Source organism: Bos mutus, chromosome 27 (genome assembly GCF_027580195.1).
Source record: "Bos mutus isolate GX-2022 chromosome 27, NWIPB_WYAK_1.1, whole genome shotgun sequence".
Lineage (NCBI taxonomy): Eukaryota > Metazoa > Chordata > Mammalia > Artiodactyla > Bovidae > Bos > Bos mutus.
In genome coordinates, this window is record NC_091643.1 from 10504389 (window position 1) to 10529744 (window position 25356).

Sequence of the window (25356 nt, forward strand, 5' to 3'; positions counted from 1 at the left end):
ACTGTGGACCCGAGGGCAGCAGAATGCACCATCCCAAATACACCACTTTGGTGGATTATTTTCAATTAAAGGTACTTGAGAAACAGCAGATGCCAAAAGGACACGCTGACCTCTTTGTGCCCCTGAAAGGAGGAAGTAAATCTTCCAGGTGAAGGGCGTCCTCCCTGTACCAGGAGGTAGAGAGATAGTCTTATCACCAGAGACAAGGAGTCAGGGCAGTGGAGCTTGTAGAAACAAGCCTTGCCACCTCTCCCCTAATTAGCTACCCCAAGCCTAAACCCCAGTGTCTTGTCAAGTTTTTACAAATGTACTGCTTCCTTGTCTAGAAGGTATAAAAGCTGCCCGCTTCAGTCACATCTTCAGCTTCATATTTTTATGGAGTTCCAACATGTGCAAATTAAATTTGTTTTTCCTCTGTTCATCTGTGCGTACATGAGTGCTAAGTCGCTTCAGGCATGTCTCTCTGTTTGTAACCCTATGGACCATAGCCAACCAGGCTCCTCTGCCCATGGGATTCTCCAGGCAAGAATACTGGAGTGGGTTGCCATGCCCTCCTCCAGGGGATCTTCCCGACCCAGGGGACTGAATTCGCATCTCTTACGTCTTCTGCTTGGGCAGGCAGGTTCTTTACCGCCAGCACCATCTGGGAAGCCCCCTCTGTTCATCTGTCTTGTGTCAGTTTGATGATTAGACTAGCCAAGGAGCCTAGATGTGAAGAAGGGCAAAGTTTTCTTCCCTACAGGTCTTGGTGTAACAGAGTGAGCCAAATCTCAATATACATATCAGACTCAAAACACTGAGACTGTGGCCATCCAGAAAATTTATCTTGTTCCTTTTATATCTTTGTAACAACCTGTCCCAGTGTGTTCAGAGTGGGTTGAGAGGAAACTCCTGTGAACTATGAATTTTGAACTTGTGTTTAAGTTCACCCCTTCTTTGGCACCACAAGTGTGTTAGTCACTCAGTCATGTCTGACTCCTTGTGACCACATGGATTGTAGCATGCCAGGCTTCTCTGTTTATGGAATTTCCTAGGCTAGAATAGGGGAGTGGGTGGCCATTTCCTTCTCCAGGGGATCTTCTGGACCTAGGGATTGAACCTGGGTCTCCACATTGCAGGCAGATTCTTTAATATCTGAGCCATGAGGGAATGCCCCAGGTAATAAATATGAGCATCCCTCATCCAAAAGAGCTGAGAAAGTTTGGACTTCTCCTGTAGCAAGAGAAATCACAAACCTCTCCCTTATCCAGTTTTCATTTGTTCAGATCCCAAGCACCCTCTCCTGTCTTACCCTCCTGGGTTCCTAGTAGCCCAGTTGGCCAGCACCAAGTCCGAGTGAACGAGGATAGGAGGGAGCCCCAGTTTCCTGGAGACCTCAACAAAGGGCAGGGCAAGGTTTCTTGGCAGAATCTTGCGGATATAAATGCAGACGGTTAGCACATTATAGAAAGAATGCAATGGAGGACACAATCTGTCTCTTTTCTTTTTATTGGCATATAATTGTTTTACAATGCTGTGTTAGTTTCTGTATAATTAGCTCCTGTGTAGTTAGTACAGGAAAGTGAATCAGCTACATGTGTACATACATCCCCTTTTTTTCAGATTTTTTTTAGGTCACCACAGAGCACTGAGTAGAGTTCCCTGTGCTATATACTAGGTTCTCATTTGTTATCTATTTTATACATGGTATCAATAGTGTATGAGCTTCCCAGGTGGTACTAGCAGTAAAGAGCCTACCTGCCAATGCAGGAGGCATAAGAGATGTGGGTTCCATCCAGATGTGGGTCAGGAAGATCCCCTGGAGGAGGGCATGGCAACTCGCTCCAGTATCCTTGCCCAGAGCATCCCCTGGACAGAGGAGCCTGACAAAGCCCCAGTTCATGGGGTCTCAAAGAGTTGGACATGACTGAGCAACTATGTCAATCTGTTTTTAATTCCTAAAAATTGTGTGGTAAAGAAACAACCTGAGAATAAAAATGGAATTATATGAGTGATCCATATAATTAATCCATGTAATTAATGTATATAATTAATTAACATATATCCATATAATTAATACAAGTATAACACACAATTCACTCTCATATTTATTCTTTAACAACCTAGTGGATGTATTATTTATGAGTATGGTCTGAAATATATGTGAAAAGTACAAAATTGGAACATGCATGTACATATGTAGTATAAAATAATCTCTGAAAATTGTACAATGCAGAGCATGAACAAATGTTGAGGTGTAAGTGGGGATTGAGTTCATGAGCAGTGGGAAAATATCCCCCTCTCTCTCTGTATATATATGTATTTATATATATCCAGATACATAATGTAGATAAATGCATACAAGTGTTTTGTGTACAGTCTTAGTTTTAGGAACAAATATGTGTATATGTTTGTGTGCCTGTGTCCTTTTCTCAGAGAGATGGATGGGAAGACTAGAACATTTCATCATACCCAATAGCAACTTCAAGTAAGTCACCTTAGGACAGTCCCCATTCAATCCCTGAGTAATCTGAGGGCCACTCTAAAGAACTCTATTTGTCCAAATATCCAGAAAAATTACCAGGACCCATGGGGATGGGAGTGGGGGGCTCTAACCATCAACAAAGCTAAATAGATCCAAAAGAATTCTTATGCCTCCTCTTTCCCACTTCCAACTTCCTTCCCCCTTAAAGTAAAAATATCTATTCATAGAAAGTGGAGAGGAGCCAAAGAGCCTCTTGATGAGGATGAAAGAGAGCTGGCTTAAAACTCAGCATTCATAAAACTAGGATCATGACATCCAGTCCCATCACTTCATGGCAAATAGATGGGGAAAAAGTGGAAGCAGTGACAGATTTTATTTTCTTGGGCTCCAAAATCACTGCAGTGGCTGCAGCCACAAAATTAAAAAGACATTTGCTCCTTGGAAGGAAAGCTATGACAAGGGTAGACAGCATATTAAAAATCTGAGACAAAGGTCCATATAGTCAAAGTTATGATTTTTCAGTAGTCATATATGGGTGTGAAAGTTGGACCATAAAGAAGGCTGAGCACTGAAGACGCTTTCAAACTGTGGTGCTGGAGAAGACTCTTGAGAGTCCCTTGGACTGCAAGGAGATCCAACCAGGCCATCCTAAAGGAAATCAGTCCTGAATATTCATTGGAAGGACTGATGCTAAAGCTGAAGCAGTCCTTTGGCCACCTGATGTGAAGAACTGACTCACTGGAAAAGACCCTGATGCTGGGAAAGATGGAGGGCAGGAGAAGGGAGGGACAGACAGTGCAGAAATGAGGTGTCTCTATAGTAAGAAAAGTTAAAGGAGAAAATACAGGGAAAGTAGAGATGGTTTGAGGTTGCATGTGGGAATGGGCGTAGGGAGCTCAGTGGTGATCTGGAAGGTCATAGACACACCAGAAGCTGGTGTCTTCCTCCCTTGTCACCTACTTCATCCCTTCCCCAATTGAGGATGCTGGTCTGGAGAACAGAAAGAGGAGGAAAAATCCATTGGGGTGTTCCATCATGTGTGCCTAGACTTCAAACTTTCCAACATCAGACACATGACTCTGAAGTTAGACGTCCTGACATTAAAACAGTCTGCAGCAGCTCTCTGCTTACTTCCTGGCTCTTATCTCGCTTTGCTTTGCTTTCATCACTGGGAGTCTCCTCTAATTACTTGAGATACAAATGGTAGAATAAACCTAGGCAAACAAATTAAGAACAGGTAGCTCACTCAAGCTTGGAGAAGCAAAACAAGGGTAACATCCTGATTTCTGTAAAAGGTCCATTTATAAAAAAGTGAAACCAATAGTAATTTATACTGAGGTAAGTGAAACTCAAAGACTTCATGTTCTGAGATTCAGATAAAAACTGTAAAAAGTTATGCAAGGAGTCAGAAGAGATTTGCATGAAATTTTAAGAGACAGACCAGCATTTGGTAGATAACAAGCAACATCAAAAAAATAAGCATAGTGTTATAAACGGTAATGTGTGTCTCTGGGGAATGAAGGCTGCATTAGGGAAATCAGAAGGTCTGGGTTGTGACCCTGGCTTTTCCACAAACTTGCTACCTAGCCTTGGGCCAGAAATTTACCTTCTGTAGTCCTTGGCGGTCTGTAAAATGGGTACGGCATTGCTATACTTAGTGTATCAGGTTGTGAACACTGTGGTTACTGATGTGTGTAAGAGCACAAAATGCTGTAAAACGGAAGTCATTCAGTGTTTCCTAATATCTTATGACTTGCCTTCAAATGCAACAGTTTAAAATTCCTAGAAGAAGGTGAGTGTCAGAAAGAAAAATAAAAAGAAAATGCCAAAACAAATGAAAGGGCTTCCAGTTCCAAAGAAAATTAACTGCCTGGCCAGGTGGGGAGAAATGGTCTTTCATTTAAATGGGCCTTTTGCACTTCATTTTACTGCTGCTCTTGGGTAATAGCTAAGTCATGTCTGACTCTTTGAGACCCCCACGGACTGTAGGCCCCCAGTCTCCTCTGTTCCTGGGCTTTCTCAGGCAAAAATACTGGAGTGGGTTGCCATTTCCTTTTCCAGGAGATCCTCCCGACCCAGGGATTGACCTCATCTCTCCTGTATTGCAGGCAGATTATTTACCACTGACCCACCTGGGAAGCCTTTGTGCTTCCTTCATCTCAGACCCAAAGGGAAGAACACGAAAGGACACATTTACCAGGAAAACAGTGTGGACAGTGTTCTCCAGGTACAGGGAACCTCCATATGACAAGACAGGAGTCCCTTTGTCCCTACCTCTTTGGGCTGCGTCTCTCCATCCTGCCAGACATATCCCATGGTGATAAAGCTCAGGACTAGGCGTGCCAGGCGCCACTCTCGGTAACCTGTAAGGAACTGGCAGTTCAAGAGCGGCATCTGTTCAGGAGAAATGTCCAGAGGTTACCAGTTGCAACTGGTTCCAAATAGGAAAAGGAGTACATCAGGGCTGTATATTGTCACCCTGCTTATTTAACTTCTATGCAGAGTACATCATGAGAAACGCTGGACTGGAAGAAACACAAGCTGGAATCAAGATTGCCGGGAGAAATATCAATAACCTCACATATGCAGATGACACCGCCCTTATGGCAGAAAGTGAAGAGGAACTCAAAAGCCTCTTGATGAAAGTGAAAGAGGAGAGTGAAAAAGTTGGCTTAAAGCTCAACATTCAGAAAATGAAGATCATGACATCCGGTCCCATCACTTCATGGGAAATAGATGGGGAAAGAGTGGAAACAGTGTCAGACTTTATTTTTGGGGGCTCCAAAATCACTGCAGATGGTGACTGCAGCCATGAAATTAAAAGACGCTTACTCCTTGGAAGGAAAGTTATGACCAACCTAGATAGCATATTGAAAAGCAGAGACGTTACTTTACCAACAAAGGTCTGTCTAGTTAAGGCTATGTTTTTTCCTGTGGTCATATATAGATGTGAGAGTTGGACTGTGAAGAAGGCTGAGCACCGAAGAATTGATGCTTTTGAACTGTGGTGTTGGAGAAGACTCTTGAGAGTCCCTTGGACTGCAAGGAGATCTAACCAGTCCATTCTGAAGGAGATCAGCCCTGGGATTTCTTTGGAAGGAATGATATGAAGCTGAAACTCCAGTACTTTGGCCACCCCATGCGAAGAGTTGACTCATTGGAAAAGACCCTGACGCTGGGAGGGTTGGGGGCAGGAGGAGAAGGGGACGACAGAAGATGAGATGGCTGGATGGCATCACTGACTTGATGGACATGAGTCTGGGTGAACTCTGGGAGTTGGTGATAGACAGGGAGGCCTGGCGTGCTGCGATTCATGGGGTCGCAAAGAGTTGGACACGACTGAGCGACTGAACTGAACTGAACTGAACTAAATGGCCTTGGGAGTTTTGTGGTTTGAAGGGTCCTTTGGGTGTAACTGGTAGGTTATCTTTTAGTTAAGGTGATCCTCACACACTCATTTCTGCCCTGATCTTAGGATACTGCAGTAAGAGAGGTCTTTCACATGATGTTGTTCATGAAATACCAATACTTACATCCCATGCAAGCCCCCAAATTGTCCCCATGGTAATGCCTGGACACTGGTCACCATTACTGAAGTGGCAGCTTGATTGGAGTGTTCTATAAACAGAATAAAGTAGTCCCAAGACTGACATCATGTATCAAATGTGGAGTCTCCCAGGGCAAGTTTTACAATCCTGCCTTATCAAACACCTTCTGCTTAATGGGTACCATTGTACTCCAGTAACAGCCCAGCTGCTGTGGGCGTGACTCTTTCGGTGTAATTCCCAGATGAAAAGGTAAACGGAGCCCAACGGAATTAGGAATCCACCCAACAAATTCCCTCCTAGGAGGTGGTTGGGGGAGCCCAAAGGCTGTTCAGTCCTTGTCCTAACCCTCCAGGTGACCCTGGGTGGGTCTTTCCACTTCTCCACTGGCTTCCTCTTCAAGATGAGTCATAGGGAAGTGTGAAGGTCATGTTGCTGCTGAAATCATCACCCTGTACACAAATATGTTATCGCTGACAGCCCTGCCTATGCAAACAGTACCAGTTTCTTGGTTTAGTTCTGGCCAGTCCTGCCTTTTTCGGTTGACACCAACAGCCTCTGAGCTCTAATTTCCCTGCACATCCCTGCTGGGTTTCCTCGGTGCCCCCCAATCCTGCCCCTAGTTCTAGACATAGTCAGATCTAGATCCTTCCAGGTGCCCCTCTCTGGGATCCCAAGCGCCAGAAGGGCGGCTGTGGACATGGCATGTATCTCTTTGAGAGAGGAGTGGGATGGGACCAGGGGTCCTATCGCCCACCGCCTCGCAGAGGCTTCTGTCCCTGGGATGGGACTCCGTCCTCCGTGGTCTGCTAGGGGCAGCCTTTCCCTGTCTTCTGCTTTGTACCAGATTCCACATTTCACCCTAAAAATTGGCTGAGATACAATCTTGAAAGTTCTGTGCGTTAGAGGGGTGTGGGCGGGGGAGGGAGGGAAGAGGGGAAAGGCGGGGTTGGGGGGACCAGTGACATATTGCATTTTAACAAGAACCAGCCTGAAAATTACAACCACAGTTATTTATTCAGTACTTATGCTAAGGCAGTTACTAAACTGTCCAAGCCTTGATGCTAAAAGCTTCTCACTCAGGTTGGTATCCCATTTTCTCCCAAGACCCGTAGGCCAGAACCGAGTATCAGCGAGGGTAAGATATTCACCCAAGGTTACAGAACCAGGAGGGACTGAGCCAGGGTTCCAGTTCAGTTCTGCTGGCCACTGCCCTGTGCTATGAAGTCCGCTCTGCCAGATGGAAATCTGAAAGCCGTATGTGTCATTTTACATTTTCTATCAGCCACATTTTGAAAATAGGAAAGAAAAAACAAAACAAAAAAAAACACTAAAGTAGAATTAGTTTTAATAACATTTTATCAAGGTTAATATATGCAAAATGTTAACACGTGATCAATATTTAAAATATTGAGATATTTCACACTCTCCTTTTATAGTAAGTCTTCAAAATCCAATGGATATCTGACATGTTAATTTGTCCCAGTCATATTTCAAAGGCTCAGTGGCCATGAGTGGCTACTGGGTACCTATCCTGCAGCCTCAAGGTAAAGGAATAAAGTTCCAAGATGTTCTGGGGTCACCTTCTGTTTTTCCTAGCTCAAGATTTATAATCAACTCTTTTTCTCCAAGGAGCCCTACTTCCGTTGATTGGAAAAGAGTTCAAATAAATGGGCACTGGGTTTGCTCTTTGCTACTGGAATGCCACTGTTTCGAGATCCTCACAGTGGGCAAAGTTAGGGAATAGTGCATGTGTATGGGGGTGGGGGTGTGCCCTGGTGGCTCAGGGGTAAAGAATCTGCCTGCAATGCAAAGAACCCAATGGACCTGGGTTCCATCCCTGGGTCGGGAAGATCCCTTGGAGGAGGGCATAGGAATCCACTCCAGTATTAATGCCTAGAGAATCCAATGGACAGAGGAGCCTCGCAGGCTACAGTCCATGTGGTTGCAAAGAGTCTGACACGACTGGATGAATAAGCAGCAAGTTGTGTGTGTGTACACCTGTTATGCTGCCACTGCTGTTTAGTCCCTAAACCATGTCCAACTCTTTTGCAATCCCATGGACTATAGCCCGCCAAGCTCCTTTGTCAATGGGATTTCCCAAGCAAGAATACTGAAGTGGGCTGCCATTTCGTTCTCCAGGGTATTTCCTTACCTAGGGATAGAACTCGCATCTCCTGCTTGACAGGAAGATTCTTTACCACTGAGCTACCTGGCAAGCCCGTACACCTATTATATACACTGTCTATCCACACAAATGTATTTGTCCATCTATGTATCAGTGTGCATGTGTGTGTATATAAGGGCGTCCCAGGTGGCACTAGTGGTAAAGAACCCACGTGGTGATGGTGGCTTAGTCGCTGGGTCATGTCCGATGCATGCGACCCCATGGACTGTAGCCTGCCAGGTTCCTCTGTCCATGGGATTCTCCAGGCAACAATACGGGAGTGGGTTGCCATTTCCTTCTCCAAAGAACCCACATAAATGATGCTAAAATGCTAAACATATCAGATGTCTCCAACTCTAACCTGGTGTCACAGGTTGATCTTATTTTCCTCCCTTGCTAATGTATAACTTGCATCTCTGACAGTGAAATATCATCCACAATTCATTTATTTATTTGCTCAGCTAGTGTGTGTGTACACACACACACACACACAGACACACGCACAGCGGTTTCAGAACTGTTCAACTGTACTGCTTTGCAAAACAAATTCACCAACTTGAGCGCAGTGATTACAAATGTTCTTTTTTAATCCAGCACCAGTCACAGCATCACTTTCCTGAGTAACCTAGGTCACCTCCTTTTCCCTACCCTCTTCCCTAAAATGATGTCACGCATCTGTAGGACAGCTAGATTCACCTAGGTGTTATTGTCTGCATTCCATTCCAGCATCTCCCAACATTCTGGTTAATATTTTAAAACTTGCAGACACTTCACTATGTGATACACAATTCTATGGGTTTCACAAATGCATAGAATCACATATCCACCACCAGAACACCATAGATAACAGTTATGTTATCCTAAAATCCTCCTTTAGTAATCATTCCTCCTCAGTCCCTCATCACCATTGACCTGTGTTCTGTCCTTATAGTGTTCACCTTCTCTGCAATGTCACATGAATGGAATCAGGATGTGTAACCTTTTGGTTGTGACATGTTTCATTTAGCAAAATGTACATAAAGTTTATCCATATTGTTGAATAAACCAATAGCTTATTCATTTTTGCCATTGAATAGCATTTCATCATATGAAGACAACTCAGTGTCTTCCAGACTGCTGTAACAAAGTACCACAGGCTAGATGGCTTATGAACAACGGAAATTTAATTATTTTGATTTTGGAAGCTGGCAGTCCAAGATCAGGGTGCCAGCATGATTGGGTTCTATTGAGAACCATCTTGCTGTCTTCTTGCTGTATCTTCCCATGACAGCAACAGAGTGTCATAGAGCCCTGGGGTCACTTTGATAAGGGCACTCATCCTATTTATAACTATCCCCTTCTTCTCTCATGATCTGATTACCTTGGGTGATGGTTGATTTGATGCATCAGTTTGACTAGGCTAAGAGAAGCCCAGATGGCTGGTAAACATTTTGGGGTGTGTCTCTGAGAGATTCTGGAAGAGGTTCTGGAAGAGATGAGGACTGAGTAAGGAACCTCACCTCACCAGCTCATGTGGAATCACTGCTCTGTTTAGGACCTGAATAGAACAAAACAGTGGAGAAAGGGTGACGTTGCTCTGTTTCAGCTGGGACAGCCACTTCCCCTGATCCCTAGGATTAGCACTCCTAGTTCTTAGATCTTCAGACTCAGACTGGAACTTGCACACTGGCTCCCTGGATTCTCAGCTTTCCTGGGCCTCCTCCAACTAGCAGGTGGCAGATTGTGGGACTTCTCAGCCTAGGTAATCATGTGAGTCAATCCCTCCTAATAAGTCTCTTTCTATATAGATAGGGGAAAAAAACAACAACAACAACAAAAAAGAGTCTTTCTCAGGAGATCTCTGACTAATCACCTTCAAAGGCTCTGCCTCCTGAAAAAAACGACAACAACAACAAAAAAGAGTCTTTCTCAGGAGATCTCTGACTAATCACCTTCAAAGGCTCTGCCTCCTAACACCATCACATTGGGGATTAGGGTTTCAATGTATGAATTTGGGAACGACAATGTTCAGGCCTTTGTACTCAGTTTGAAATTCCCCTGTTGAGGGACCTCTTGGTGGTTTCTGGTTTAGATAATCACTTACACATCAGCTTTTGCATGAACACAAAATTTTGGTTTACTTGGGTAAATATTTAGTAATGTGATTGCTGGGTCATATGGTAATTCTTGATTTGAATCTGCCACCTGGATGGAAGGGGAGTTTGGGAATGGACACACGTATGTGTATGGTTAAGTCTCTTCCCTGTTTACTGGAAACTATCATAACATTGTTAATTGGCTATGAGTGAAAGTGAAAGTGTTAGTCGCTCAGTTGTGTCTGACTCTTTGAGACTCCTTGGACTGTAGCCTGCCAGGCTCCTCTGTCCATATAATTCTCTAGGCAAGAATACTGGGAGCGGATAGCTATTCCTTTCTCCAGGGGCTCTTCCCAATCCAGGGACAAAACCTCGGTCTCCCCCATTGCAGGCAAAGGTCTTTCTGAGCCATCAGAGCCATACCCTAACACAAAATTATACATTTTTTTTTTTTAAAGAACCTGCCAGGGTAGCTGTGATATTTTGAAGGCCTTCTTCCAGGGTAGCTGTAATATTTTGCATTCCCATCAGCAATGTGAATGAGAGTCTCTTTGCATATATTATCACCAGTGTTTGCTATCTCCAGATTTTTAAAAAATGTTAGCTGTTCAAATAGGTGTTAAATTACCTTTTAGTACTTATTATCATAGATAAATAGTCCTATATTCCTCTGTAAGTCCCCTGCTGCTAACTGCTGCTAAGTTGCTTCAGTCGTGTCCGACTCTGTGCGACCCCATAGATGGCAGCCCACCAGGCCCCACCGTCCCTGGGATTCTCCAGGCAAGAACAGTGGATCGGGTTGCCATTTCCTCCTCCAATGCATGAAAGTGAAAGTGAAAGTGAAGTTGCCCAGTCATGTCCGACTCTTAGCGACCCCATGGACTGCAGCCTACCAGGCTCCTCCATCCATATGATTTTCCAGGCAAGAGTACTGGAGTGGGGTGCCATTGCCTTCTCCGGTAAGTCCCCTAGTTTCGTTGTTATTCCTTCCTGATTAAGGCTTATCAACGATTTCTGAAGAATCTGCTAACACTGGCTGTATAACTGAGAAAGTCTCTTGGCTCAATTCTTTTATAGGACTCCAACAATAAATCAGTGTGACTTCATGCAGAGGGAGAGGAACCCTAACCATGGGGCTTCTGAGAATTCCATGCCTATTCTGACCCAGCTACATCTTATCCATCAATTTCCTGACAATTCTCAACCAGATTGCCTTCTTTATTTAAAGAACAAATATTTGTTGAGTGCTTAATATAATATAGTCCAGGAATTTTTCTGTGTAGGCTCTGGAAATTTTAGGGAAACACATATCATACCAGAAGCAAGTGTTATTCCACTCATCACCAAGGGTGAGATTATTTTAGTTCTGTGGATAAAGTCACCATAGTCAGTGGTCAGCTGACCCATGTCTACAATGTTGAGAAAGAAAAGTGGTGAGAGGATGAAAATACGGTAGTGAGAAAGGGTCAAGGAGAAGAACACAAGATGTTGTACCTCGTTTACTTGAGCTCGAAGCTGGCGGCTCTCAATCAACTGGGGAAGTCTGTTGGCAATTTCCATCCAAGGACTATAGTGACCAGGGAGTTCTCTCTGCATTCAGAAAATTCAAATGTCTCAGTATTTTACACCTTTTTGTGAAGCAGCCTCATTGCTACTTTCAGATTTCAGTCTTAAGGCAGAATTCAGATCAATTCTATTCAACAAATACTGAGAATTCACTGAATCCAATGTGAGGCACTACAGATACCCAGGTGACTAAAATGCAGTGCTTGCAGTTAGGAGCACGTGACTCCTAAGGGATAAGTAAAGTGTCATCAGACGTAACCCATGCAGTATAATATGTTTGATTATGGATGTGTGTAAGCTTAAGAAAGGGCTCCCCCGGGGGCTCAGTGGTAAAGAATCTGCCTACAATGCAGGAGCCACAGGAGACGTGGGTTTGATCCCTGGGTTGGGAAGATCCCTTGGAGAAAGGCATGGCAACCCACTCCAGTATTCTTGTCTGGAGAATTCCCATGGACAGAGGAGCCTGGAGGGTTGCAGTCCATGTGGTCACAAAGAGTTGGACACTACTAAAGTGACTTAGCATGGCATAGTAAGCTTAATAACTAGGAGAGGAGGGAGTGGTTAATTGCGTTATTCTAGAGGATTAAAGGGAAATGGTCATAGAAACATGACTGTTGGGGCCAGTAATAGGGTCTGAAAGTGACATTTCTAGTTGGCAATTTGAAGATGAGAAGGCATGTTTTCAAACAGAGCAGATGATGGATAAATCATCTGTTCTTGGGATTATAGTTCATTCCGTATTACTCAAATCTAAAGTTTAAGAGACATGACAAATTAATGACAAATGACTCATAACAAATGTGAGTCACTCATTCATTAGTGAGGTGGATGAACCCAGAGCCTGTTATACAGAATGAAGTAAGTCAGAAAGAGAAAAAGAGCTATCATATATTAACTCATATATAAGAAATCTAAAAAGGTGGTACTGATAAACCCATTTGCAAGACAGGAATAGAAACACAGAGGATGGACCTGTAGACACAGCAGGGGAAGGAGTGGGTGGGACGAATTGAGAGAGTAACATTGATATTTATACATTGCTGCTGCTACTGCTGCTGCTAAGTCGCTTTCAGTCGTGTCCGACTCTGTGTGACCCCATAGACAGCAGCCCACCAGGCTCCTCTGTCCATGGGATTCTCCAGGCGAGAACACTGGAGTGGGTTGCCATTTCCTCCTCCAATGCATGAAAGTGAAAAGTCAAAGTGAAGTCGCTCAGTCATGTCCGACTCCTGGCGACCCCATGGACTGCAGCCCACCAGGCTCCTCGGTCCATGGGATTTTCCAGGCAAGAGTATACATTACTCTGCATAAAATAGAAAGCTAGTAGGAAGCTTCTATATAACACAAGGAGCCCAGCCCGGCACACTGTGATGACCTAGGGGGTGGGATGGAATGGGGGAGGTTCAAAGGAGAGGGGATATATGTATGCTTATGGCTGCATCACCATAGGTAGGCTCACATTCCCTACCTATGGTGATATAGGTGTCTTCCTGTCTCCACATGCAAGCAGGGCATCTTTCATAGGAGAGATTTATTTCCTGCTTCTAGGGAGACAGAAAAGAAGGTCAAAGTTCCGTTTGAATTTACTGTTTCTTTCTGTTTTTAAATGGCCTTTTTATTTTATTTTTTTTAATTTATTTATTTTTAATTGGAGGATAATTGCTTTATAATATTGTGTTGGTTTCTACCATATGTCAACATGAATCAGCCATAGGTATATATATATATATATATATCCCTTCCCTCTTGAACCTCCCTCCCACTCCCACCCTGACTGTTTCTTTAGTAACTTTAGTTCAATATAATCAATATGAAGGATTTCCCTGCTGGCCCAGTGGTTGGGATTTTGCCTTCCAATGCAGGTGGTGTGGGTTCAATCCCTTGTTGGGAAATGAAGATTCTACAAGCTTTGTAGTCAAAGAGTCAAAACGTAAAACAGAAGCAATATGATAACAAAATTAAAGAAAGACTTTAAAAGTAGTCCACATCAAAAAAAAAAAAAAAAAGAAAGAAAGAATGTAAAGAACAGAAGACAAAATAATCAATATGATTGAGGCATATTCAGGGGTGACTTTCCTAGGGCCCCAACAATATGGGTATTCACAAAGAAGAAATTGTACCATTTTCTCCTCATGTATTCTTCACTCAGTCCCTCAGTTTCTCAAGGTAGAGTCCACTGCACTCCCCTAGTCTCTCAGAGTAAAAGTCATTTATAAGCATAATGGTCATTTCCCCTAGCAGTGATGCAGAGTTGAAGAAAGCTGATAACTGACCCAAGTTTGGGGATTTACAGAGTGGTGGCAGGGTCAACCATGCTCACACTCACAGGGGCAGAGAGATTTACAGTTAACTGACTCTGAACTGGCAATTCGTTTTTCTGCTGTTTTACAAACAACAATTGAATGCAGCAACAGAGACAAGGGAATATAATATTTTCAAAGGAAATCACAGAAGGAGACTCATAGTATTCAGGAGGTCTTTTTAAAATGGGTTTGAGAAAAATCTGTAAGTAAGTCATCACCTCTGGCTTTCTTTCTTTGGTACCTAGAAAAGGGATCATATTCTGAGAATTAAAGCACCCTGGGGAATTCCCTGTGGTTAGGACTTGGTACTTTCACATTGGTGGCCTGAGTTCAATGCCTGATATGGGAACTGCTGCTGCTAAGTCGCTTCAGTGGTGTCCGACTCTGTGCGACCCCACAGAGGGCAGCCCACCAGGATCCCCCGTCCCTGGGATTCTCCAGGCAAGAACACTGGAGTGGGTTGCCATTTCCTTCTCCAATTCAGGAAAGTGAAAAGTGAAAGTGAAGTCGCTTAGTCATGTCTGACTCTTAGCGACCCTATGGACTGCAGCCTACCAGGCTCCTCCATCCATGGGATTTTCCAGGCAAGAATACTGGAGTGGGGTGCCATTGCCTTCTCCAATATGGGAACTACAATCCCACAAACCATGTGACACAGCCAAAGGATTTATGTTTCTGGGCTTACATGGAAATCTTTAAATACTCCAGTGTTCCTCAATCTAAGCCACCCTCTATTCTTTAATATCTCCTTTCCCCTTAGACTCCTAGATGCTTCTTACCCTTCTTCCTCTTTTTCATCCACTCCATTCTTTAAACAGTTCAAGTGTTTGGACTCTGGTATCACACCGCAAGTATAAGAAAACAGTGAGCTTTGAGAACCTCTGGGTTCTCCAAGTGCAGTCCCCATCCGGCAGCATTGGGATGATGTGGAAACTTGTTAGATATGCAAATTTGGAGGGCTTCTCCCCAGACATATTGAACCCAAAACTCAGGGCTGGGACCCAGCTTCTGTGTTTTAGCAAGCCCTGTAGGTGAAACTAATGTAACCAAAAGATTGAAAACCACTGATATGGCGACCTCAAAAGCGAAGGGAAAAAGGATGTTAAAGCTAGTTCACAATCCATTAAAAATGTACCCACCAGGGTTTCCTTGGTGGTCTAGTGGTTGAGAATCCACCTGTTAATACAGGGGGCATGGGTTTGATTGCTGATCCGGAAATATTCCACATGCTGAGGAGCATCTGAGCTGGTGCCCTGTGACTGCTGAAGCCCGGGTGCCTAGAGTCTGTGTTCCGCAACAATAGAAGCCACCATGATAGGAAGTCAGCACCCTTCGAGGAAGGATAGTTCCCCACTCCCCGCAACTAGAGGAAGCCTACGCACAGCAATGAAGACCCAGAGCAACCAAAAATAAAACTTAAATAAACAAATAACTCTTTTTTTTAAGTACCCACCCTTCCTGTGGGCTTTTCCTCTAGGAGCTGAATAAAATATTGAATTATGTTCATTACTTTCTGACTGCCAGATTATTTTTTAAATTACAGTGTCGGGGCAGGTTGAGCTGATGAGTATTTCTCTACACAGCATCCCTTTCGGTGTTAGACACCTGCAGAGAATCCTAATGTGCTATGAATGAATATTGGTAATTGCTTACAATTTTTGGCTATCATTAACAAATCTGAAATAGTCATTCTTATATGTGCATTTTTAGGTATTGTCTCATTAACAGGATAAATTTATAAATATGGATTTATTGAGTGAAAGATTTTTGCTTGTGGAATGGTTGAGAGCTACTTCTTGGTTTTCTTACAGAAAAGTTACATGAATTGATAGTTGCATTTATATAATATGTAACATATAATGGGAGTGCCAGTTTATTTATGATTCTAACAAGGTTGAGCATTACCAAACTTTTTTGTTGTTATTTTTAAAGATACATACATTGGATTCTTTGCACTAAAATTCTATAGTTATTTTAATATTCAATAATAAAATAAACATCCAAAAATATTCCTTTCTCAAAAATGATGATTAAAATAATGTAGTCAATGTTGATGGCAAGACAGTCAAAAAGCATAGAATTTGGAAGGTGGAAAGTAAAATTACTCTTGTTCTCATCCTCTCATCTAGCAGTAATGACCCTCAGAAGTTTGTGTGGTTTTCCAGAAATTTTGTATGTTATCATTGTATTGTTTACATTTCTGTGATTTTTGATGAGTTTGAATATCTTGTCTTATGCTTTGTCATTGCATTTTGGGTGCAGGTGTGAAACTGCCATTCGTATCAGGGTAGTCAAATGAGCCAGCATTTTCATTTATGCATTGGGTTTTTGGTTATACTTAGAAAGTTTTCTTGTCCCAATATTACTTCTTTTTAGAATATTTCTAGTTTAACTGTTGATGCTTACTTCTCTAATCTATCTACACTTGTGTTGTGAGTTAGGATAGATTATCTCATCAGTGCTCTTTCAAAATAGAGGAAGTTCAAGCCAGAGAAATTAAGAAACTTTCTCAAGGTTACACATCTCGTTGGTGGTCAGGCCAAATCACTTCTGACTCAAAGTTCAGTGTACTTTCCAGCACCTCCTGAGAGTAAACACACAAGTTCCTTCAAAAGCACTTGATATACTGAAGTGTTTAGAGTTGTTTTTTTTCTTTTTTAATTTAATTTAATTTTATTTTATTTTTAAACTTTACAATATTATATTAGTTTTGCCAAATATCGAAATGAATCCGCCACAGGTATACCTGTGTTCCCCATCCTGAACCCTCCTCCCTCCTCCCTCCCCATACCTCCCTCTGGGTCGTCCCAGTGCACCAGCCCCAAGCATCAGTATATCGCATCGAACCTGGACTGGCGACTCGTTTCATACATGATATTATACATGTTTCAATTCCATTCTCCCAAATCTTCCCACCCTCTCCCTCTCCCACAGAGTCCATAAGACTGATCTATACATCAGTGTCTCTTTTGCTGTCTCGTACACAGGGTTATTGTTAGCATCTTTCTAAATTCCATATATATGCGTTAGTATACTGTATTGGTGTTTTTCTTTCTGGCTTACTTCACTTTGTATAATAGGTTCCAGTTTCATCCATCTCATTAGAACTGATTCAAATGTATTCTTTTTAATGGCTGAGTAATACTCCATTGTGTATATATACCACAGCTTTCTTATCCATTCATCTGCTGATGGGCATCTAGGTTGCTTCCATGTCCTGGCTATTATAAACAGTGCTGCGATGAACATTGGGGTACACGTGTCTCTTTCCCTTCTGGTTTCCTCAGTGTGTATGCCCAGCACTGGGATTGCTGGATCATAAGGCAGTTCTATTTCCAGTTTTTTAAGGAATGAACACTAAAAAATTAATTTCTATGTTAAAAGACATGGTAATGGGTTAATGTCTTATGTGGCACAACCATCACAAACTTTAGGGTTATATTTTCTACTCAAAAGAAATCACTTGCAGCTCTTTTGAACAAAATTTTGCAAGTTAACACATTGTTTCAGAGATTCAGTCCTACTCAACAGTAAGTAGCATGTCAAAAAAGAAGCATAGTTCTTAAGGAAGGTAATTAAGTAATCCTAAAGTGAAACTGCTAGTTAGACAGGGCTCCAGGTGATATTGACTAAAACTCAGCCCTCCTTTTGCTCTGCTTTGGATAGTTCTTCTCAATACATTTATAATCTAAAAAAGAACAGATTTTATAGGAGTCATGTATTTTATAGAAACACTAAACTGTATTATACTGGTTCATGAAATCAGCTTCTGGTTAAGAAAATAGTACAGAAAGCTAAAAAAAAAAAAAATTAAAAGTTTAAGTGAAATTAAACCAGTCAAATGTCAATACGGAAAAGTTGGATGATAATGTTAGTATCATAAAAATTAGAATGTGATCTATTGGACTGAGTAGAATTTGAAAGAGATGATTTTTAGGGAAATAAAAGACTGGAAAAATGGAAAGAGGCTGGTGTGACATAGCTGCCAAGTAAAGAGGAGACAGAAATATTAGATGACTTTGAAGAGATGGGTAGGCAGCACGAGCAGTCCCTAAGGATACACCTTACCAAAGTATAGGATTTTGTTCTAAAGAGAGGAGTTACGTGGTTTGATTTTTTTTTTTTTTTTTAATTTAAGGGTCACTCTGACTGCCATGCAGGGAGTGTATTATAGTTGGGCAAGAGGGGAAATAAAGACAGATTACAAAGCAACAGTCCAGGAAGAAATGGTGGTGGATTGCACTAGGGTGGAAAAAGAAAGGTGGGCAGCCAAGAGCTAGATTTCAGAGACAGGGATGAATTCATTCACAGGAGTCATTGGAGAATAATAAAGATTACTGCAAGACTCAATTACAAAATACGTAGTTAAGGTTAACACAGGTCTAGTACAAAGTGAACACTGACTAAATAATATTTAATAACTATATATTATAAAGGGGTTATTATAGGAACTAAAAAATTCCATTCTCAATGAAATATAGAAGAATGATATCAATTAATTTTGCTAATACTTTGAAAATCTGAATTGAAACCCCAATTGAAAAACTGTAAAAGGTCGTTTTTTGTTTGTTCTTTTTTCACCTAGAAGTGTGAAATCTTCTAGGTGAAATAAGCTTCTAGGCCAATAAGCATAGAGGAAATGAAAAATATAATTAAAAACGTATCACCTAAAATCTGTCCTTTCTTAAGAATGATAATATATTATCTGTTCCAGAGCACAGATGAAGATGAGAAAGCACTTAATGCAATTTGTGAAGATAACAGACCCTCAGGACTAACCCCTGAAACTGTAACACTACTGTGGTGTATGAATACAAAAAGGTAATTCTTAAATAAAATGTTATCAAACTGAATTCACTAGTATAAAAGACCAACCCATGTTTGGCATTACTGTGAGCATATTTTGACATTGGAAAGTTGTTGTTGTCTTTTAGTTGCTAAGATGTATCCAACTCTTTTGCAACCCATGAACTGGAGCCCGTCAAGTTCGTTTGTCTGTGAGATTTCCCAGGCAAGAAGACTAGAGTGAGTTATCGTTCCCTCTTCCACTGGATCCCCGCCCAGAGACTGAACCCATGTCTCCTGCATTGCAGGTGGATTCTTTATCACTGAGCTGCCAGGGAGGCCCCTGGAAAGTTGTTACAATACGTAAAATCAGAAAAGCCAAGAAAAAGTATAGAAAATGTTTAGAAAGAATATTTTGATAAGTTGTTTGAGGGCATGCCAAAGTTTATGATTCTAACAATGTGCTTAGTCGCTCAGTTGTGTCCGACTCTTTGCCACCCCCTGGATTGTAGCCCACCAGGCTCCTCTGTCCATGGGGATTCTGCAGGCAAGAATACTGGAATGGGTTGCCATTCCCTTCTCCAGGGGATCTTCCCAATCCAGGGATCAAATCTAGGTCTCGCACACTGCAGGTGGATTCTTTACCATCTGAGCTACCAGGGATGCCCCAAAGTAACAGTAAATGGATGTTAAAATGCCCTCCAAGGTGGAACTTGGCAACGATAAATTTTTTTTTTTTTTTTAACTGTTTCTTTTTGTTTGTCTTTTTTTCTGGAGGATGTAAATAGATTTGGTACTAAGGTTCTGTAGATTTGGACAGCAGCTACTACAGAGAGGGGTTCACCATCTCTGCCCACTTGTCTCCATTTAGAATAAGAGCGCAGGAGTTTCTACGATGAAGATTGGACAAGCATTAAAATTTTTCATTGGTGACAAACTGATTCATCCACCTAGGGGAACTACATCTTTTGTTCTGGTTTCATCCTCTATCAAAATTGTTTTCTAGGCTGGGAGCAGAGAGTTCACATTAATTCACATCTGTAAACTAAGTGTTCTGAAACATTAAAAGTAGTGCAAAAATATGCAGTGGACTGAAACGATAAAAAAAATCCCAGCAAAAAAATTGAAGAAATAGCGAATCAGGGGAGGTACATTAATCTGACACTAGAGAGAGTGAATGCCCAGAGGTTAGAATGAAGAATGGGGAAGCATCCTAAGCAAACGTCCTCAAAATTAGCTCACGATTACAAGTTAATTTTAGGAACAAGATAAGCAATTTTTGTGGGAATGACTTGGTTGGTTTGAATTAAACCATCAGAAGTTTCATATATTGGTTGTATTTATAGAGGGAAAATTAACCAAAATGTCTAATGCCATTAAATTGGAATGTTTTATCATGCAAATAGGATTTAATGAAACCATTAAAATTATATTGTTAAGACTGATTAATTTCAGGCAGTTTTATTTTATAGCATTGAGTTAAAAACACACAATGCAGGTTTGGATATGCAATAGAATTACAACTTTGCAGCTTTGCAAACACATAGACACACATATATACACAGACAAATACATAGCCAAACATACACACCCTTAGATAAATTATCCCCAGATACCTAAGGTATATTGATTTTATGGTAGAGTTATGAATAATCAATTTCCTACTTTTAAGAATCTTCCAATGTGAACTTGATATGAATTTATTAAGTTGGTAACAAAATACTCACATTTAGATTTTTTTCATAAAAAATTTTGTCGCTAATGATGTGCCACTGAATTTTAGTAGTCTCCTAATTTCTAAAGATTAATAATAAAATAAATATTCAATAAAAGGAGTTTGAAGTAAGATTTCAAGCAGAGGATGGTCAATTTATAGTACACATTAACCTGATATTATATATAATTGAAAGAATTTTTTTAATCAATAATGGGGTCTTAAGTTGTGATTACGGAGAAGGCAATGGCACCCCACTCCAGTGTTCTTGCCTGGAGAATCCCAGGGACAGAGGAGCCTGGTGGGCTGCTGTCTATGGGGTCGCACAGAGTCGGATATGACTGAAGCGACTTAGCAGCAGCAGGAAGTTGTGATTAAAAGCAGTTGGGAGACAATTATGGTAATTATATACTATAAAATCAAATTAGGACATAATTTGATAAATATTGACATAATTATGGTATGAAATGTCATAACATATTCCTTCTCAAATTGGCCATGATTTAGAAAATCTATATTATATAGTAGTAACTTATCCTGTTGTTAACAGGACCTGGACCTGGGCCTGGCTTAGTCTTTAGTTTCAGACTGAAATCACAGAGTGTCAGCATAATGAGGGGTTTTCTTAATTTGATCCTCCTCATACATGACATGTTATCCTCACACAAGTAAAGTAGGTAAAAAGAGAGCAAATATGACTTGCTAGTTTTAAAACTAGTAAGAGATTTATCTAGACTTCAAATTCAAATCAAATTCAAATTCAAAAATATTATAGTGTTGTCAGTGCTGTGAACCAGAATTTGTAATATTAATCATCTACTGTTTCTCAACTAAAGGAATATATAAAATTGACTTTAAGGAATAATTTTCATGAATCCCAGAGAATAATTTCCCAAAGATTCAAAAACCTGAGTTGGAAAAAAGAAGGAAACTAAAATCTTTTTTATGGAAAATGTTTTTTCATTGCACATTATCTCCATGATATAAAACATTTCTTTCCATATCTAGTCAGAGATTAAAACACAATACTAAACATCTCAGCATTTATGCACCCATAGGAGCATATCTTTACTCCTCTTCCATCTCCCCACTCCATAACCCACAGTTTCAGAAACATGATTCTAGATTATCCTTTTAGATTTATACAGGTCAATATTGGAAAAACAAAAAAATCCAATTAAAAAATGACTGGAAGACCTAAACATACATTTTTCCAAAGAAGACATACAGTTGGCCAACAAAAACATGAAAAGATATACATTGTTTATTATGAGAAATGCGAACGACAACTACAATGATGTATCACCTCACACTGTTCAGAATGGCCATCATCAAAAAATCTGCAAACAATAAACGCTGGAGAGCATGTGGAGAAAAGGGAGCCCTCTTACACTGTTAGTGGGAATGTAAATTGATACTGCCAATATGCAGAACAATATGGAGGTTCCTAAAAAACTAGGAATAAAACAACTGTATGATCCAGCAATCCCATTACTCAACATATACCCTGAGAAAATCATAATTCAAAAATACAGATGTACCCCAATGTTCACTGCAGCGCTATTTACAATAGCCAGGACATGGAACCAGCCTAGATGTCCATTGACAGATGAATGGATAAAGAAATTGTGGTACATATATACAATGGAATATTACTCAGCCATAAAAAGAAACAAATATGAGTCAGATAAACAGACATGCAAGAATATAGAATCTATTATACAGAGTGAAGTAAGTCAGGAAAACAAATATAGTATATTAAAATGTATGTATGGAATCTAGAAGAATGGTACTGACGAACTTACTTGCAGGGAAGGAATAGAGATACAGATGCAGAGAATGGACTTAGGGACACAGCAGGGGAAGGAGGATGGGACAAATTGAGAAAGTAAGACTGACATGTATATACTGCTATGTGTAAAATAGATAGCTAGTGGAAGCTGCTGTATAGCACAGGGTGCCCAACCCGGTGTTCTATGATGACTTAGAGGGGTGAGATGGGGGCATGTGAGGGAAGCTCTAAAGGAATGGGACATATATGCATACACACACACACACACATATATATACACACATACATACATATATATATATAATTTGCATTTTTGTACTGCAGAAACTAACACAACATTGCAATGCAATTATATTCCAATACAATATTTATACAGGAAAGTTCAGTTCAGTTCAGTTGCTCAGTCATGTCTGACTCTTTGCGACCCCATGAACTGCAGCACGCCAGGCCTCCCTGTCCATTACCAACTCCCAGAGTTTACCCAAACTCATGTTCATTGAGTCGGTGACGCCATCCAACCATTTCATCCTCTGTTGTCCCCTTCTCCTCCTGCCTTCAGTCTTTCCCAATATCAGGGTCTTTTCAAATGAGTCAGCTCTTCTCATCAGGCGGCCAAAGTATTGGAGTTTCAGCTTCAACATCAGTCCTTCCAATGAACACCCAGGACTGATTTCCTTTAGAATGGACTGGTTGAATCTCCTTGCAGTCCAAGGGAATCTCAAGAGTCTTCTCCAACACCACAGTTCAAAAGCATCAATTCTTTGGTGCTCAGCTTTCTTTATAGTCCAACTCTCATATCCATACATGACTACTGTAAAAACCGTAGCCTTGACTAAACAGACCTTTGTTGACAAAGTAATGTATCTGCTTTTTAATATGCTATCTAGGTTGGTCATAACTTTCCTACCAAGGAGTAAGCGTCTTCTAATTTCATGGTTGCAATCACCATCCGCAGTGATTTTGGAGCCCCCCCAAAATAAAGTCAACAACTGTTTCCACGGTTTCCCCATCTATTTGCCATGAAGTGATGGGGCTGGATGCCATGACCTTAGTTTTATGAATGTTGAGTTTTAAGCCAACTTTTTCACTCTCCTCTTTCACTTTCATCAAGAGGCTCTTTAGTTCTTCTTCACTTTCTGCCATAAGACTGGTGTCATCTGCGTATCTGAGGTTATTGATATTTCTCCCGGCAATCTTGATTTCAGCTTGTGCTTCATCCAGCTTGACATTTCTCATGATATACTCTGCATATAAGTTAAATGAGCAGGGTGACAATATACAACCTTGACGTACTCCGTTCCCTATTTGGAACCAGTCTGTTGTTCCATGTCCAGTCTGTTGTTCCAACCAGTCTGTTGCTTCCTGACCTGCATACAAGTTTCTCAAGAGGCAGGTCAGGTGGTCTGGTATTCCCATCTCTTTCAGAATTTTCCACAGTTTATTGTGATACACACATCAAAGGCTTTGGCATAGTCAATGAAGCAGAAATAGATGTTTTTCTGGAACTCTCTTGCTTTTTCCATGATCCAGCAGATGTTGGCAATTTGATCTCTGGTTCCTCTGCCTTTTCTAAAACCAGCTTGAACGTCTGGAAGTTCATGGTTCACGTATTGCTGAAGCCTGGCTTGGAGAATTTTGAGCATTACTTTACTAGCGTGTGAGATGAATGCAATTGTGCGGTAGGTAGTCTGAGCATTCTTTGGCATGCCTTTCTTTGGGATTGGAATGAAAACTGACCTTTTCCAGTTCTGCGCCCACTGCTGAGTTTTCCAAATTTGCTGACATGGAGACTGCTTTCCCATATAACTGTGGTCATGTAATTACTGTGCTCACATTTGAAAAACAAGGCTGGACTTTGAGCTCATGTGAGCTAGCTTAGCTGTCTACCCTTTGCTCATGAGGTGTTTTCTCATATTCCAGCTTTTCTCTGATCTTAAAGCTACAATTTTCAGCAGAGCATGTGAATATTCTTCAGTTTTTTCAGAACATTGAGATCAGAGAGTGGTGAACACAAGTTAATAATATGCTGACAAAACCAGTCAATATTTAACAGTCCCGTTGTACTTCCTTGATCATTTTGTGCTTTGCACCATCACGTTTTATTGCCCTTTACCCTCCTGTCTGGTCAGCTCTGGGGGTCTCAGGGCAAAACAAACCTTTGGGGCTTCGCTGGTGGCTCAGTGGTAAAGAATCCACCTGCCAATGCAGGAGACATGGGTTCAGTCCTTGGTCTGGGAAGATCCCACATGCCGTGACACAGCTAAGCCTGTGCACCACAACTGTTGAGCCTGTGCTCCAGATGCTGTGGACTGCAAGTATGAAGCCTGAGCACCCTAGAGCCTGTGTTCAGGTAGAGAGGCCACCGCAAGGAGAAACCCACTTGCCACAGCTAAAGAAAAGCTCTCACAGCAGTGAAGACCCACTGCAGCCCCCCCAAAATCAATTGATCAATAATTGTTAAAAAAAAACTAACAAGGCTTTGGTTTCCATCTCCCAGGATCTCCCTTTCTCTAACTGTTCATCTTTCTGCCTCACTTCCTATAGTGAGCCAAATGGCTTGTGCCAACCCTTTTCTCCCCAAAAGACATGTCTGCTTGGAAACTGTGAATGTGACCTTAATTGGAAATGGGTCTCTGCTGATATCATTTAGTTAGTCACCACAAGATAAGAATCCAAGGATTAGCATGGATGTGATGATGTGTGTTAAGTCGCTTCAGTCATGTCTGAGTCTTTTGTGACAATGTGGATGGTAGCCCGCCAGGCTCCTCTGTCCATGAGATTCTCCAGGTGAGAATACTGGAGTGGGCAGACTGCCATGCCCTTCTCCAGGGGATCGTCCCAACCCAGGGGATCAAACCCATGTCTCTTATGTCTCCTGCATTGGCAGGCAGGTTCTTTACCACTAACGCTACCTGGGAAACCTGGATGTGATGACATGTGTCCTT

General features: G+C 41.5%; 1 protein-coding gene across 1 annotated transcript in view; it reads right to left on the bottom strand.

The window, feature by feature from the left end:
* The window catches only part of IDO2 (indoleamine 2,3-dioxygenase 2), a 61569-nt gene that overhangs the window by 31243 nt on the left and 4970 nt on the right, over positions 1-25356 (bottom strand). Inside the window, 3 exon segments of the mRNA XM_005897536.3 lie at positions 1277-1410; positions 4739-4858; positions 11746-11841. Coding sequence (XP_005897598.2) covers positions 1277-1410; positions 4739-4858; positions 11746-11841 — 350 coding nt within the window.